This window comes from Elephantulus edwardii, unplaced genomic scaffold (assembly GCF_000299155.1).
Source record: "Elephantulus edwardii isolate Elephantulus edwardi_28Jun2011 unplaced genomic scaffold, EleEdw1.0 scaffold00340, whole genome shotgun sequence".
NCBI classification, from domain to species: domain Eukaryota; kingdom Metazoa; phylum Chordata; class Mammalia; order Macroscelidea; family Macroscelididae; genus Elephantulus; species Elephantulus edwardii.
The window spans coordinates 136,980-155,608 of NW_006400090.1; the positions used below are offsets into that span (position 1 = coordinate 136,980).

At 40.9% G+C, this 18,629-nt stretch overlaps 2 protein-coding genes across 2 annotated transcripts in view; both read left to right on the forward strand.

The window, feature by feature from the left end:
* The window catches only part of LOC102852216 (leucine-rich repeat-containing protein 37A3-like), a 137,713-nt gene extending 134,756 nt beyond the window's left edge, over positions 1–2,957 (forward strand). The window contains exon 17 of the mRNA XM_006901698.1: positions 2,864–2,957. Within this exon, the coding sequence (XP_006901760.1) occupies positions 2,864–2,957 (94 nt within the window). The remainder of the gene's footprint in view (positions 1–2,863) is intronic.
* A 3,181-nt stretch (positions 2,958–6,138) lies between these two features.
* On the forward strand, positions 6,139–6,855 carry LOC102852618 (leucine-rich repeat-containing protein 37A-like). The gene is made up of 2 exons (XM_006901699.1): positions 6,139–6,455; positions 6,537–6,855. The coding sequence occupies exons 1-2, from the start codon at positions 6,139–6,141 to the stop codon at positions 6,853–6,855; spliced, it is 636 nt and encodes a 211-aa protein (XP_006901761.1).
* The last annotated feature ends 11,774 nt before the right edge of the window (positions 6,856–18,629 follow it).

Genomic DNA, 18,629 nt, shown 5'->3' on the forward strand with positions numbered 1-18,629 from the left:
TCGCAATCACCTGTTATGCATCAGAGAGTTGGACAATGACCAGGGAGGATAGAAGGAGAATTGATGCCTTTGAGATGTGGTGCTGGAGAAGAGTATTGAGAATACCATGGACTGATAGGAAAACAAACAGATTTGTCCTGGAAAGGGTTAAACTGGGTGGCTCCTTAGAGGCAAGGATTCTGAGGCTCCGCCTAACATACTTTGGACATGTTGTGAGGAGAGACCAGTCCTTAGAGAGGGACATCATGCTTGGGAGGGTGGAGGGACAGCGCAGGAGAGGAAGGCCCTCTATGAGGTGGATTGATTCAGTGACTGGGATAATTGGGATGGGAGTGTCAGAGACAGTGTGATTGGCACAGGACAGAGCGGAGTTTAGGTCGCTATGAGTCGCAGGCGACTGGACGGCACATAACAACAACAACAACATGAAATAGTATTTGCAAACCTAATATAGGCACACATAGTATCTAAAGCAACCCTGGAGTTCCTGAGGGGTGCAAATAGTAAACATCCTCAATTGCTAACTAAAAGGTTGGAGGTTCTGGTGTACCAAGGTAAAAAAAAAAAACCCCAAACCCAAAAATCTGGTTATCGACATTTTGACAATTCAGCCATGAAAACCCTGTGGAGTTTTTCTCTGACAAATGGTTCATCATGAGTTAGCACTGACCCTACAGCAACTTTCCAAAGCAAGCACACATATTTTACACTATGCGCTCTACAGGTTTCTATTCTGTTCAGATTTTTTCCCATGCTGGTCGTGACCTTTAAACTGATTTCACAATCCATTAACTAATTAGTGACCACTAGTGTCTTCTTTGGACGTGTTGCTAGGAGGGGCTAATTTTTGGAAAGGACATCATGCTTAGAAGGTTCAGCAAAAGTGAAGCAGACCCTCAACCAGACAAATTGACACAATGACTGTAGCTATGGTTTCAAGTGTCTCGGAGATGATGAGAATAGCACAGGATAGAACAGGGTTCAGAACTGTTGCTCATAGGGTTGCTATTCATACTGAATTCAACAGCACCCAAGAATAAACAACAATTCTTTTTGGTTCAACAACTTAGTATCTTCTATCATCATTTGATGTTTCCTGATTATTCAAGATTTTGCTCAAAGTCCTTTAGTATTTACATCTGGAGACTTGAATATGTGTTCTTCAGCCCTTTCAGCCTGAGAAATGCTCAGTGTGTTCTTCCCTTTTCAAACACCAGCCTTTTGCACATTTTCTTCTCAAGCTGCCCTTTGAACTCTATTCCGCTGTCCTAATTCAGCATTTCCACCCCCACCTTTCCTTTGTTCAGGCTTCTTTATGTTTCTGGGCAAGTTTCAGTGTCTATTCTAACATCAATTTTGGCCTTTTCTTTCTTTCTTTCCTGTCTTTGTAATGACCTTTTGCTTTCTTCGTAGGCTATATATCCTTGTAGCTCATCACTGGTCTTTGGTCATTAGTGTTCAATGAGTGCAGACAATCCCTGCAACCTAAAATGTACAAGGGGATGTTCTGTGCAAAGCATTCACTGTATCATATGTGCTCGTAGAGTGTGTATGGCAATGGTGCCCCATGAGAGGGAAAAGGCCCCAGTCAGAGGTGGTACTCCCACTAATCCAGGGGCTGACTGCAGGCCAGGTGAGGCTCAGTCGACAGGCTCCCATACGTGTGCAGATGTACTTAAACACCAAGTCTCTAGTGATTTTGCTAGTTCTGACTGGAAGAGAAGATAAACTTCTATTACTGCTATGACTATAGATATACATTGTGAGGGACATGGAAACTGACAATGAATCACTAATTGTTTTGCATGTGTGTTTCTCTTCAAGCAGCATTACCAAAAGTTCATTTCATATGAGAACATCAGAAAGTGATAGTCAGGTAAGTTTGGGAGGATGCTGTGTTATGGTGAGAGACACCAGGAGAGGTGCAGACTAATGAGTTCTCTTTCACTTTTCTAGAGAGGAGGATGTTGCTGGAGGGAGGCGCTTTGGCTAAAAGATATGTATAGACCTCTCAATGCCACTTGCATGACAAATATGACACAGGATTTATATTACAAGAATTCTTCTGATGAGGAAGAAATTTTCAACAAAAGTCCAAGGTAAATGATCAACAACTTGAACTTCTTGTCTAAAATGAACATATATCAAAAGAGAGAAAATCCAGAACTAAATTTCAATGTGGACTCCATACTTTATAGTGCCATGGAGGCTGGATGAATTCAAAACTATCACCCTGACATAATCTTGAAATCTTAAATTAACTATGTCCCCTAAGGTCTTCTTAAAACCAAACAACAGTTTCGTTTAACTGGTAAAGAATATCTGTCTTGAGCACTGTGTTTTTTTAAAAGTTCACTTTTATAAAAGCTACCTATATATGATCAAGAGCTTAGTGCCATGATGCTTTTCATGTTGTGCTGCCAACTGTAAAGTCAGCGGTTCTAGCCCACCAGCTACTCTGAGTAAGGAGGACAGACAATCTCCTTCTGTAAAGACTTAGAGCCTCAGAAACCAGGCAGAGGTGAAGTTGACTTATCATTGTAGGTTTGGTTTATTGGTTTTATATGGGATCAATCTAAAAACAGCAACGTGAAAGACTAGACAGGAGCCTCTGGGGAATGTTAATGGAGTTTATGTTAAGGGAGGGAAATCAACTCAGAAAAGGAGAGTGGAAACGGTTATATAACTCAAAGAATGTAACCATTGTCACTGATTTGAACGTGTAGAAAATGCTCTACTATATGTTTTGGTGTGTATACTCTCAATACCAAAATAAATACTTTTTTAAAAAGAAAGAAATGGGGGGTATGGAATCATTTGCTTTTTTCAAGAAAAAGAGCTTTTAATGTTGTTCTTATTCTAGGGAGATCCGATCTGCTCCTGACGTAGAGAAGGGCGAGACGGCAGAGAGAACACAGGAAAGTAAGGAGAGTGACGTCGAGGAGACGGAAGGGTGAAACTCAGCCAGCCTCAGCTGCCTCCAGAATTTTTCTTGTATTGTTAATGGCAGAAAATTTGAGATTTAAACATTCGACAAATACTGGAGATTAACAGACCTTTTATTATGCACCGACTGACGATGTCACCTGTTGCCAAAACATTCCAACCTTGAGGGGAAGAAAAGATTGGGTTTATGTGCAGAGATTGGCCATGGGGGTTACACAAAGTTCCCTGTAGTTGCCAGTTGAGATTTCTTCCCATTCGGGAGTCGCTATTGTTTCTGACTTCTTGTGGTGTTCAGGCTCCAGGCTAGGGACTGTATATAGGCAGGGAGTGGTGACCAAGCTGGGTCAGCATGTACTAGGGAATATAAACTTTCTTGTTATTGTTGTTATGTGCCATCAAGTCAAGTCACCTGTGACTCAAAGCAACCCTATGTACAATAGCCCTAAACCCTGCTCTATCTTGTGCCAATCTTACTGTCTCTGACACACCCACCCCCTTTACTCCAGTCACTGAATCAGTCCATCTCATTGAAGGTTTTCCTCTCTTATGCTGTCCCTCCACTTTCCCAAGCATGATATCCCACGAAAGGACTGGTTCCTCCTTGCAACATGTCCAAAATATGTTAGACAAAGCTTCAGAATCCTTGCCTCCAAGGAATAGCCTGATTTAACCCTTTCCAGGACAAGCTGTTCATTCTCTTAGCAGTCCATGGTATATTTAATACTCTTCTCCAACACCACAGCTCAAACACATCAATTCTCCTTCTATTATCCCTAGTAATTGTTCAGCTCTCTGATGCATAGCAAGTGATTACAAAGACCATGGCCTGTATCAGGTGCACCTTAGTCTCAAGACTGACATCATTGCTCTTCAGTACTATGGAGAGGTCTCTGACAGCAGACTTTCCCCAACCCATTACTTCTTTTCATTTCCTGGCTGCTGGTGCCAAGAGTACTGATTGTGGAGCCAAGCAAACCAAAGCTGTTTATAATCTCAGTCTCTTCACCATACATCATGATGCTGCCAATCAGCCCAGTGGTGAGAATCTTTGTCTTCCTGAAGTTGAACTTCAATCTTTATTTAGGCTGCAGTCCTTGACCTTCTACAGCAAACACTTCAGGTCTTCCTCAATTTCTGCAAACAGTGTTGTGTCGTCTGCATAATGCAGACTGTTGATGAGTCTTCCTCCAATCCTGATGCCACATTTCTCCTCATAGAGAGCAACACATATTGCCAAAATTATTGAAGCACACATTTCTTAAAATGGCTATCAGAACAAATTGGCTTCTCTGATGCTAACATATAAAATGGCTTCAATTATTCTTAGCTTGGAAGCAGAAGTGACATCCACTTCTTAGACAACACGCCTCTGGAAACTCTATGAACCTTGATAAATGATGATAATTATAGAAAGGCCTTTTGTTCATAGGGTCACTATGAGTCGTACTCGACTCGATGGCAATCAACAACAACAATAACGTTTTCCCATTTAAGCTGCTACTACAGTATTAGCTTTCAAGCATTGGAATAAAATACCTATGTATCTCATATTAAAACATCAACATGCTATAGCCAATTGTAACCACATCTTAAGGAATTGAAATATAAATACAGGGAAGTGTTCTCTGAAATAGGATGTTATGGGACTCAGATGCTGTGAGCTCATGTGGACCTTGTGGCTCCACTCATTGCTGCTGCTGCTGTTGCTGAAACTACAGCATTGAGTTACCAGAAGCATAAACACATCCATCGTCCAACCTATGGACAGACTGCTCCTTGGAAACCAAGATGGTGAGACATTGACCATGCTCCTTAAGACTTGAACCATGCCTTAAGGAGCACTCTCTTATATTCTCTCCAAGATGAAATTTTAAGATCTCTTGACAATTCATAGGAAATTCAATACTCTTCTTCAACACCACAATTCAAAGCCATCAATTCTTCAGTCTTCCTTACTCACTGTCCACCTCCCAAATGAATAGAATGCAACTGAAAATTACCATGGCTTGCACATGTGCATGTTATTCTTTAAACTGACATTTGCTTGTAGCCCACCCAGCAGACAAGACAGTTTGTAAATAGTGTAAATGCTGTTTTTCTGTCCAGTTCTCTAGGGTCACCATGACTCCAGATCCATGGCAGTGTAGAGCATGTGGTTTAGCTACATGCTGTAGAAACACAGTCATGGTTTTAGAATGGAGTTGATCCTGAGGATGCTTCCACCACGACTGGCCTTGTGTTTAATCAGGCTTCTGAAATCGGCAAAGCTCTGAGGGCAGCAGGGAGGGTAGGGCCCTGACCTTGACTTGGGGTGGGAGGAGGCATGAAGTCCTGGCCTGTCACGGGAATGGACACCCTGTCACGCTGGTCATGGTGAGTTCAGGAGCAGACCAGAACCAACCCACAGACATTATGGAAATTCCCACTCAAAGAGAAATAAAGGTATTGCCTGAAAAATAAGCATCCTAAATAAAAGGAGGGTCTGTGCAGTGAGCACAGAGTTGCCAAGATGTCGGCCCCAGGCCGCAGGGGTACCATAGTGGTTCAGCATCAGCTTGGGAAGCTGTGCCGCCGCCTGTTCATCTTCACTCATTGTACCTCCCTTCCCCTTCCGTTAGGGTGCCCCTGCTGCCCCTTTGAGTTCTCCTGCTCCTTACTGCAGCCTTTCTTGCTACTCATAGTCAGAACCCCCTCGAGATTCGGCGCTGGTTCTGGACCACATGACCCCTTTTGCTTCAGAACTGAATACACCCTCATAGTCAAAAACCACTGATCAAGCTCCTGACCCTGATCAGTCTACTGATCATCATAAAGAGGCTGTCTCTGTCCAATTTCCAATGGCTGATCAACCATCAAAACCGCCTCAAAGGGTAACGCCTCTGCCCCAGAAAGGAAATTATGGAGACAAGGAGTTCCTGGTACAATTCCAGATGATGGCCGGCTCTCAGGAACTTGCTAAGACTTTGGCATGCATTGAAGGCCTTACCGTTTTGGCCACCAGTACCTTCCTTCACCTTTTTCTGAAGTAACTATTCCACGTGCAGAGCAGTAGCTAGCTCAACAATGAAACTAGAATGACATTAATCTAAGTCTTTAGAACATTAACTTTCCATAAGTCCTAAACATACTATAGAACTTGAATAGTCTACAATCTCACAGAAGACTACAGGGCCTTCTTCAGATTTTTCTGAGATGACCATTACATACAGAGACCAGGTTCAAGATAAACAATCAAATTTGGACAGTGTTACAGGTAATCTTTTGAACCTGGATCTTACAACAACAGTAGAACCTGGTACACTTATTGAACATTCTACAGCCCAGCAGAAAGTCACACATCCTTCAGAGTATCATGAGGGGACCGCTCTAGGTCCAGACCAGGCCCAGGGTCAGCAGCCAAATCTTAGTAAGCTTAAGCCAGTGGATGTGGAAATTACTGTAACTCCAAAACCCAATAGGGAGATAGAACCATATCCAACAAAACATGGGATCCCAACTCAATCTCTAGGGTCTTTTTAAAAAGTTGGGGTTAATCCTCAAGTTAATTATGACAACTCCACCATGAGATTAGCATTCAAACTTGCCTGAAGTCACAAACCTAAAAATTTAGAGCTTACCATAACTCCAGACGCCACAACCGAGGTTGTACCTTCAACAACCCTGCAGAAAAGCAAAGTTCTTCCTACAAATCAAGTTGCATTTCACCCTTCAGACTTAGAGTACCATCTCTACAGAAACAAATACAGAGTCTGGATAAATTTCAATAAACCAGGAGACTCCAGCTCAGACTGCAGAGCCTCTGAAGGGCGGTGTAGCTCAAGTTCCAACACGTCCTCAGGAGCCTTCCAACGTGGTGGGATCTTTGACAACACTACAGCCAGCTTCAGTTCCACCTCCAAGTCAAGATAAATTTCAGCATTCAAACGTGCCCGATGTCACCATTCAGCCTTGGAACTTGGAGTTTACTCTGTCTCCAGAACCCAAAACAGAGGTTGTTGAGTCTTCTCCAACCCAGCAAGAGCCACCAACTCCATCTCCAGAATGAACTGAGGAGGTTGTAACTCAACCACCAGTATATAATGAGGTGACAGTTCATTCTACAGGTCAGGACCAAGCTCAGAATTCAAACATACCTAATGTCATAAGTTAGACCTACAGACCGGGCACTTACCACAACTCCTCAATTCACCTCAATTCTGCCCTGCAGAAAACCACACCTCCTACAAAGCACAATACAGTTCAGTCTTTGATCTAGAGCTTACCATAGCTCCAGAACCCTTTATGGAGACTAAGCCTTCTACAATCCTGTAGAGAACTGTATCTCTTCCACAGCAAGTTACACTGCAACTTGTGAATCCAGAGCTAACCGTGACTCAGCATCCATCATCAACTGAGGCATTCCTTTCTTCCCCAGTGACTTAGCTTTTTTATTTTTAATTACAGATCACATAGGGGACACATGATTCTTACTGTGCCACCAACACAGAGTGCCACCAACAGAACTGATATTCACATATGTGAGCTCTGCTCCACAGAGTGCCTGTGCCAGAGACCTTCACTGCCTTATAAGATTGCCTTTCTTCATTTAGTCTCCACACTCTTTTGAAATGATAGCCCTTTTCTTCAAAGTCTTCCTGGCTTCCTCATTTTTCCAAATAATAGTGAACAACTTCCTTTTTTACCTTATCGTTTTCAACATTTCTTTATCATCAGTCTTCTCTTTACCATGGTGACCATTTCTCCAGTCTATTATTTGATTGTCCTTGTTATTTCCCTATAGTTTCAATTAAATTTTAATGAGAAAAAATAATTAATTCAATAATTCATCTTCATTCCCTCATGTGCCAAAATTAGCTCCAGTCCTCTCCAGATAGCAACACTCCTCCCACTTCCTCTTCACATAACAACACTCCTCCTACTTCCTCTCTGGGCTCCTCCCTCCCATTTCCCCAGCTTTCCTGCCTTCTGAATTTTACTTGAGCGTAAATACTGCCTTTTAGGTCTTGCAGTTAATTGTGCTGAGCAGCACAATCCTATGGGGGTTTCTGTTCCCTTTTAGGCCTGTATGCTGTTTCAACCTCAGGTCTGAAGGGTGTCCAAGGACCATAGTTTTGAAAATAACATCAATTTCTATCAGACCAACAAAGCTGGTCTTTTAAAGTAATAACTTTAAATTTTGTTCTACGTTTTCCTCCCACTTTGTCCCTGAGCCTCTATAGTGATCCTCATTGGAGCAGTAAGAAGTGGTAGCGGGGCACCATCCAGTTCTTCTGGATCCAGGCGGGTGGAGGCTGTGGTTCATGCCCTTTCCCCTTTAGCCTCATCATTTCAAGCTTTAACTTCTGCTCCATTCCCAGCTTTAGTTAATCTTCTTACTAGACCATGTTCCTTTTTCATTTCACTGGAAACAACACAACAAAGTGGGTAAGAGGACAGATTCTGGAGTCAAACTACGTAGATTTGAACTCAGCTCTGTAATTCAGATTCCTCGTCTATAAAATTACTGTATCATAGTCTTCTACAGAGTTAGTTGTTGGCACCGAACCTCAAGAGTTTAACATTTTATAGGAAACATAGCATCTGGGGATCCATTTCAGTGATATAGCACTTGTTGCAGATCAAGGAATGCAGCCATTAGTATGGATAGCTTTTCCATGTCAGGAACACAAAGATTCTTACCACAGGACCGATAGGCAACATCATGATGGAGGGAGAGAAGAATGAAACTATCAAAGGCTTCAACTTGCTTGGATACACAATTACAAGCAGTCAAGAAATAAGGAAATACATTGTACTGGGAACATCTGCAGGTTAGGGCCCTCTCCAAATTACTGACAAGTAATGATGCCAGTTTGAGGACTAAGGTACATCTGATTCAGGCCATAGTCTTTCTTTTGATCACTTACTATGCACCTGAGATCTGGACAATGAATAAGAACGACAGAAAAATTGATGCTTTTGAGCTGTGATGTTGGAGAAGAGCACTGAACATCCCATGGACGACCAAAAAGAACAGCTATGTCTTGGAGAAAAGAACATCTATATCTTTGAGAGTGTGCTCTTTGGAGGCAAGAATGATGAGGCTAAACCTCACATGTCATTTAGAGAGTGACATGATTCTGGGAAGAGTGGAGGGTGGCAAAGCAGAGGAAGCCCTTCAACCAGGTATATTGACATGACAACAGCCGCAATTGGCTCTAATGTATCAGGAAGTGTGAGGATGACACAGGACAGAACAGGGTTCAGATCTTTTGTTCATGGGGTCTCTATGAGTTGCACTCAACTCAATGGTACCTGACAACAAGTACTTTTTAAAATGTATCATAGAAGTATTTAAGATCAAATATGAAGTTCTCCCCTTTTGCTTTTCACCCTTCTCTCTCTCACTGGTAAGGTAAGTCCTGTCATCAGTTTAGTCTATATCCTTCCTTCCAATCTCTTTCCTTGCATTTACATACATATATGAGTGTGTGTGTGTGTGTGTGTGTGTGTGTGTGTGTTTACATAAGCACATTTGATTGTACTTATGCAAAACCTATACTTGGACCAGGAAGTAGTCCTCACAATAACCAGGGAAGCACTGCATGGTTCAAAATCAGGGGAAAAGTGTGTCAGGGATGCATCCTGTCTCCATATCTTTTCAATCTATATGCAGAATAGATCATTCAGGAAGCAAGGCTTTATGATAAAGAGTGTAGCATCAGGATTGGATGAAGACTCATCAACAACTTATGTTATGCAGATGACACAAAGTTGCTTGCTGAATTTGAAGAAGACCTGAAACGTTTGCTGCAGAAGGTCAAAGACTGTTGTAGTCTTCAATATGGATTGAAGCTCAGCGTCAAGAAGGCAATTGGACATTGGGCCAATTGGCAGCATCATGATGGATGGAAAAGAGAATGAGGTTGTTAACAATCACAGTTTGCTCAGCTCTACAATCAACTCTTGGCACCAGCAGTCAGGAAATCAAAAGACTAATTGCATCGAAAAATCTGCTGTCTGGGACCTCTCCAGAGTGCTGAAAAACAAAGATGTCAGTCTAGAGACCAAGGTGCACCTAATCTAGGCCATGGTCTTCACAATTACTTGCTATGCATCAGAGAGCTGGAAAATGACTAAGGATGACAGAAGAATGATGTGCTGGAGAAGAGTCTTGAATATACCACAGACTGCCAAGAAAACAAATAGGTCTGTCTTGGAGAGGGGGAAACCAAGTTTCTCCTTAGAGGCTAGGAGTTTGAAACTCTGTCTCACATACTTAGGGCATGTGGCCAGGAGAGACTGGTCCTTGCATAAGGACATCATGCTTAGAAGGGTGGAGGGACAGCACAGGAGAGGAAGACCCCAGATGAGATGGAGTGATACAGTGACTGAGGCAATAGTGTGTTGGAATTAATGAGACTGGTCCAGGACAAGACAGGGTTCAAAGGTGCTGTATAAAGGGTCTCTATGGGTCACAAGTAACTCAACAGCACATAATAACAACCATACGTGTTCTTCTGTATTTTTACATAATGATGCAAACTTTTTCTTCTTCCTCAGTAATTTGATTTTTTTTTTATGAAAGCAATGTTCCTGTGAAATCTTTCCACATCAGCTCATTAGTGCCTTGAACTTTGAATTATCCTTCCAAATCTGAAAAGATAACAAAGAAGGTCTTTCTTCACAACTATGGTGTGCCTGGCATTTGTTTGTTTGTTTGTTTCTGTTTGCTGATAGTGATGAGAAGTCCTGAGTAGATGATCTCTTTTTTGCCACTGTCTCTCACAGACAGTCTTCATTAACTGAGCCAATTTGGAAGCTCACAGATGTGGAAATTAGAAAGTTAATACTTTTTGCATTTGAATAGTCCCCATATTGTTCTCATTATTATTTACATTTATTTGAATCATTCTTAATCCTGTTGTTGTTGTGGATTGCCATTCTTTGGAGCATGACTCATAGCGGCCCTATAAATAAAAACAAAAGGCCTGAAGCCCCTCTACAGCTATAGACATTTATCAAAGTTCATAGAGTTTCCAGAGGCATGTTATTTAGGAAGTGGATGCCACTTATTAAAAAGCATAAACCAAGTTTCTTCATAGAAATTTCCAAGGAAACACTATTCCTTCTATCACTGAAAATGTGTGGAAGGCCTACTGTTGTACAGAGAAACTGTGACTACAACCTCTCCTAATATGAACACAGAAAACTAAGAATATTTAAGATCCTTTTCGGATTAGAATTTCTGGCCAATACTTGTGAGGAAAGATATTTTCCATTCTTCATAGCCCAAGTCAAACTCCATTGTTTGCAGTTTTACTGTAATTTGAAAAATTTAATTTTGTGAGTTCTCTTTTAAATACTTGAGTAGCAATTTAAATATTTCTTTCATTTTAAAGTAATACAAGTGTAATTAGTGTTTAAACTAAAGAACAGGGAAACAATGAAAACCTTTCTTGTTCCCTAATCCCTGACCCCTGAGGTAACCCCTTGCACAAGTTTGCTGTATAGCCTTCTCTGCTAGTCTGTGCACTTATCTATATCCATGTTTACATGTGGATTTTTTGTGTCTTTTTTTTGAAGTCAAGGATGTTTACTGCGGCTTGGATTACTTGAGGGACCTCTAGCGGCCTAGTGCATAGTAGTACATTTGCTGCTAACCCCCAGGCACAACCTCTGGTGGGTAGAATCCACAAGAAACACTGCAGAAGACACAGATGGGTGATGTCCTCCTGTGTGATTCACGGCCTTGGAAAACCCATGATGAAATCGTTGACAAATCATTCTTTTCAGCATCTATCATGATGTCACCTATTGATACAGTTGTGTGGATTTTTGTTTTCTTAGAGTTGAGAAGGAATCCACTTGGAAGGCTGTGGTCTTTAGTCCTCTGCAATAAGTGTTTCATGTCCTCTTATCTTGCTGCAAACAAGGTTGTGTCATCTGCATAATGCAGGTTGTTTGTGAGTCTTCCTCCAGTCCTGAGGCCAAATTATTTTTCAAATAGTCCAGATTCTCAAATGATTTGCTCAGCATAGAGATTAAATAGATATAAAGAAAGGCTACAAAACTGATGCACACCTTTCCTGATTTTAAACCATGCAATATTCCCTTGTTCTGTTCTGACACCTGCTTCTTCCTCTGCTTAGAGGTTTCACATAAACACGATAAAATGTTCTGGGATTCTCATTCTTCTCAATATTAACAATAATTTCTGTTGATACACACAGCCGAATGCCTTTATAGAGTCAATAAATAAAACATAAGTAAGCATCTTTCTGGCATTCTCTACTTCAACTAAAATCCATCTGACATCAGAATGACGACCTTCATGCTATGGTCTCTTCTGAACCCAGTTTGAATTTCTAGCGTTGTTGTTGCTGTTGTTGTTAGGTGCAACCTAAGAATCAGGAATCTGTCCTATGCCATCTTCGCCATCTCTGTTCTATTTGAGCCCATTGATAGTCATTGTGTCAATCTGTCTTGTTGACAGTCTTCTGTTTTGCTGACTCTCCATCTTTCCAAGGATAATGTCTTTTCCCAAGAACTGGCCTCTCCTAACAAAGTGCCCAAAGTACGTAAAACAGAGTTTCACCATCCTTGCCTCTAAGGAGCACCCTTGTTGCACTTTCTTCTTATGGCAATTCATGGGATAGTTAGCAATCTTCTCCAACGCCACAGGTCAAAGGCATTGACTCTTCTTCTGCCATCCTTGCTCCTTGTCCCACTTTCAGATGTACAGTAAGTAACTGAAAGATAATAGCTTGGATCAAGGGCCTCTTCTTCTTTAAATTGACATCATTGCTCTTTAGCACTTTGGAGAGGCCCTTAACAGCAGGCTTTCCCAATGCACTTGTCTTGATTTTTTGACTGCTAGAGTACCATGGATATTAACTGTGGATCTAAATTGTTGACAACTTCAATCTTTTCAACACCTATCATGATGTTGACTGTTGCCTAGTAGTGAGGATATTTTATGTTGATATATGATGTATGTTGGCACTGTTGTTCTTGTATACCGTTCACTCAGAACCTACCCATAAATGGCCCTCCAGTGGGTTTTCAGATGCAGTAAATCCCACAGGAGGAAACTGTCCATCTTTCTACTGCTGAGGAACTAGTGGATTTCAACTGCATGTACGATACATTACCACCAGGCTGCCAGATCTCCCTCAGTAACATTAATTAGATGCCACATAGTCTCATTACACGCTATCCAAGCTTGAGAGCAAACCTGGGATTTTTTTGTGGATCTAAAGAAGATGGGAAAAGTGGCAAACTTTTCAGTATCAATCATGATCCTGCTTGTTGGTCTGGCAGTGAGGATTTTGTTTTCTAATGTAGAGATGTAATCCGTAGCAGGTTGTGGTCTTTGGTACTTTTTGCCCAGTGCTCTCAAGTTGGAACCAACTCATAGCTGCCCCTCCAGTGCTTTCACAGTCAGTGAACTACACAGGAGATGATTACCCGTCCTTCTCCAATGGAGCAGCTGGTAGATTCCAGTGCAGCTTCTTCCCACTAGGCCATCAGACAACTGTTGTAGCTGCCATGAAGCTGAGTATGACTCATAATAACAAGCCTATACACAACAGACCCGAATCCTGATGTATCCTGTCAAAACAGAGTACTAGTCTCCAGTAATTCATTAATTTCTTCCTAATGCTGGGTCCTCCAATTTCTGCCCTTAATACACAGAGACGCTCTGTATCAACAGTCATTTCTGCTGACTCTAGGAATCTTGAAGTGCGTCGCAGGAGCATGAGGCTAGTGACTCACTTTTTGGAATCATGCAGCACTAGGTCACTGAAGTGAAACACACTCAGCTACATAAAATTGAACCCTAATGTTTACCAATGTAGACTGAGCAAACTGAGTATACATATTATGATTCCATTTAAAGTTCAAGAAGTGACAAATACTTTGTGTTGACCAAAAATAGGTGTAACTATGTTTCAAAAACAAAGACATTATTTTCATGAAAGTTGGGATAGTAGTGGAGGTCAAAAAAAGAGTTGTGACTGACAACATTCACACTAGAGGCTTCTGAGATGTTGCTCAGGTTTTCAACTGGCAGGAATGGTGCTATACAGTGTTTATTAACAATAAAGTTCATTGAATTGAACATTTACGATTCACGCACATTTTTGTTTTCTAAAGAAAATGTGCTGAATGGAGCCAAGATGTCAAATGGGTTCACTTGCAGCCCTGATGTAATTGCAACATTTGGCTTCCATAGTGAGACTGGGGATGGGGGAATAATAGAGACGCCACTATCCCTAAATTAAATACAAAACAGACTCTCTAGGTGGCATCATTATGCATTTCATTAGCAAACAATTGTAGTTCATTTGATCTGCAAATAACTTTGTCATTTTTCAGAATTTTCAGTGTCTTTTCCTTGACTGAATAAGAACTCATTTTAAGGTCAGCTCTCTCTCCAGTATTTGTAAGCCAGCTGTTGTTTTTGTTAGGTGTCATTGCACTCAACTTAGTGATCCTATGAATAAAAGATCTGAACTCTATTCTATGACATCTTTACACTTCCTGACACACAAGTGCCCACTGCAGCAGCAGTTACCATGTCAATCCACCGGGTTGAGGGTCTTCCTCTCCTTCACCAACCCTCCACCTTTCCCTGCATCATGTCCTTCTCCAAGGAATAGAACCTCCTAGCAACATGTCCAAAGTATGTGAGGTGAAGCCTCATCACTCTTGCCTCCAAAGAGGCACCCTCTCCATACACAGCTGTTTGTTCTCTTGGCTGTCCATGGGATGTTCAGTGTTCTTCTCCAACACTATAGCTCAAAGGCGTCAATTCTTTTCCCATCATGCTTATTCATTGTCCAGCTCTCAGGTGCATAGCAAGTAATTGGAAAGACTATGACCTGAATCAAAAGCACCTTAGTCTTCAAACTAACATCCCTGCTCCTCAAAAATTTGAAAAGGCCCATAGCTGCAAATTTTCTCAGTGCAATGTGTTTCCTTATTTCCTGAATGGTCTTACCAAGGGTGTTAATTGAGCATCCAAGGAAGATGGAGCTGTTGACAGTTTCAATCCCTCCATCCATCATCATATTGCCTATCAGTCCAATGGTAAAGGACCTTTCTTTTCCTGATGTTGAGAAGCAATCAGTACTGAAGGCTGCATTCCTTGATATTGTGTAACAAGTGTTTCAAGTCCTCCTCACTGTAAATAGTTAGATAATAATATTTATTTCTGAGCTCTTAGTTACATATAAAATGAATAAGGCATTGACGTTACACAATATCCAAATTTTTCCAGCAGGATGGCACAGGATAGGATAAGGTTCAGATCTATTGTTCATAAAGTTACTACCAGTCTTACTCAATTTAATGATACCTAACAACTACAAAAAACGCATTTCTGATTTAAATATAGAGACGAGATACAAATTCCCCTTTCGACTATAGAGAAAAAGTAATAATATGATCTAAGTAATTATAAATACTTGTGTGGATTAGGGATGATAGAAGGAGAACTGATGCCTTTGAGCTGTGGTGCTGAAGAAGAGTATTGAATACACTATGGACTGATAGGAAAACAGACAGATTTGTCCCGGAGAGAGTGAAGCTGGGCTGCTCCTTGGAGGTAAGGATTCTGAAGCTTCATCTGACATACTTTGGATATGTTGCAAGGAGCGACCAGTCCTTGGACAGGGACGTCATGTTTGGAAGGGTGGAGGGACAGCACAGGAGAGGAAGACCCTGGATGAGATGGATTGATTCAGTCACTGGGGTATTGGAGGTAGGTGTGTTAACTCGACAGCACATAACAACAAAAACAATAACGTGAATTTTTATAATGACAATAACATTTTTATAAATATTTTCTTGTTCTTTTAAAATAATATTTAAAATTCACATTCTTTTGAGACATGTATTACCACTTTAAACATATACCTTGGACATTTGTGTATATCTTCTTAAGCTGCATTTTCTACATAAGTAAAAATCATACGCATAGGATAGAAAAAGAGAGCTTTTTACCTTAAGGAAAATGGCTCATGTGCATGTAGAACTGCTCCACGTGCCAGATCCCAGGAGCAAAACTGCCCCTTATGAGCTGTAGTTGCTGAAGGATCCAAGCTTGACAGACGCTTCAGACCTCTAACTCAAGCGCAAAGAGCTGAGGTTGGAAGTCAGATGCAGAATCTAGACTTAGAAAAAGCAAGAGATTTTAGTCAGAAATCAAGAGATACTCAGTGTTAGCTATTACCTCAGTGGAAAAAAAAATAAAATACATAAAGCATTTTAAGATGTCTGTTTATTAGAACAAGAGGAATTAAAGTTAATTAATCTCTGCTTATTGCCTAAAGAACAGAAATTTAAAATTGTGTTAATTTGAGTGCTATTTATAGAAAATGTTTTGATAATTGAATTAAGTTAACATTTAAATAGTTAACTAAACAAATGGACTATGTGTATAATATTATAACAAAAGTATTTACCCACCAATAGAAGAGATTAATTGTTATTGTTATGTGCCTGGAGTTGGAACCAATTCAGAGGTAGCCCTCCAGTAGGTTTTCAGAGGCAGTAATTCACACAAATGAAGACTGCCCATCCTTCTCCAACAAAGCAACTGGAAGATTTGAACCGTGCGCCTTTGGGATTGCACTGCAGTTTCTTACTGCTAAGAAGAAACTTGTGTTAAGGGTTTCAGTACAGCAACTGTTTCATCGTATGACAAATAAGTGTTTTTAGTGATGGTTGAGTAATATAGCTACAAAGTTCTATACTATTTAAACATACCAGAAATGTTCCAACCTTTTTCTAAGTTTTATTAGGTACCACAGGGTTGGTTACAACTCACCATGACCCTAAAACAACAGAATGAAGGATGGCCCAGTTTTGTGCTGTCCTCACAATCCCTGCCTTTGTTAAACACAAAAGAAAATCTTCCCCACAGTCCATTTGTCAAGGAGCAACTAGCACATCCATGGGGTTTATGTCCTCTGAGAGATGAGATACTATGTTCTTTGCCTTATTATAAAGGCTTAATTTTCATCCTTCACCCTTGAAGTCTAGAGTTGTGTGCATTCTTAATTCTTATTAAACTGTTTATGAGGCCTTTTAGCCAAAAGGTTAATCTTGTAAATATAGAAGGCTTAAGGAATGTAGGGATTTAAAAGCCTTACAAGTTCCTGTTCCAATAAAATCAAACTAATGTCTGTTTCCAAGTCAGTTTTTCCATCGGTGAACACGAACCTTAGGGGACATTCATTTTGGGAGAGCAAATCCCAACAGCCGGCTCACTTTCCTTTTACATACTGGCAAACATGTTGACCCACCACTTGGACAGAGCAGAGATGAAAGGGAATAGAATGCACCCCTGCATGGTGGTGGGCAAACAGAGCAGATCCTAAACCACTCTATTCCCACCTACCGCAAACCCCAAACTTACTGGGTTGGGAAATTTTCTTACCAATTAGATGTTTTCGTCTACTTTGATGGTACTGAAGGACCCGTCCTCTTGAGTGGTCTTGGAGTCCCCTTTATTAATCTCGGATTTCCTTGAAAGATCTGGGTTTCCTTGCGTGAACCACAGTTCGTGAGTGATCCTGGGTTTTGGCACCAAAATGTTGCTGTGCTGTAAAAATGCTCGTTTTGCCACTCTTTCTTAGACAAAATGTTGAACCAGTTAAGAGACAACAGGAAGACTGGAGGAAGACAAATCCGGTCTTGGCCTGGTCCAGCTCTTTTTAGGTTGTTTGTCTTGCTCAAAATAATCCTGCTATGGAGTGAGCTCTTATTATATAGCATGTGGCAAGGAGATAAGAATGAAGGTGAAAGTAAAGACATTTCTATTAGAAAAGATACATCCCAGAGAGATGGGTCGTTTTCTGGAAGTAAAGAAGCAAAAAAAGACATTGTGTCATAAGTGAATGTATCTGACTCGTTTCTGAATTTCAGTCTGCTTCTGGGTTTGAGCCTGGTTCAAGGGGATGACATCATCAAGTGTTCAAAATCTGGTGAGTGGATCCTACTCTGGTCCATTGTTCCTGATGTCATTGGTCCAATGATGAGTTTTTCTTGCATCTAAACACTAATCAGGTTGCTCTGGGAACAGCCTCTGCTATGCATGTGAGGATTGGGAGGTACCTTGGTCCAACATTATTGCTTCTCTGCTTTTGATTGAGAAGGGCCTGGTGTTGGTCATTTACATTTTACCTTTGTCATCTATTGGTCTTAATATAAGTTTTACTTAATTTTACCTCATTTACCGAATTCTTATTATAAAGGATTTTTTTTTCTTTGCTACTACTATTTCTTGTATCTATAAAGTCAGTTCCTTAGTCATAATGACCTTGTGCTCAACACTGATAAGCTATCATTTCAGCCTTTGCCACTTTCATGAGAGTTGACATGTTAAGAGTCCATTGTTTCAGCCATAGGATAGTGCTCGCCAACATAGGGAGCTCGTCTTCAGGGGCTAAATAGGACGAGATTCTGTTGTGAACCATAGGGTTTCCAGTAGGTGATTTTTAGAAGTAGCTTGAGAAGCCTTTCTTCCTATTGTCTCAGTCTGACAATTTCATTGAAATCTGTCCACCATCAGTGATCCCAAAGACATCTGAAATACAAGTGGCATGGCTTCTAATACTATGTGACTACACACAAGTCATTGCAAACTGACAGACAGGTGGTGGTGACTAACAGTCTCTTTTTTTTTTTTTTTT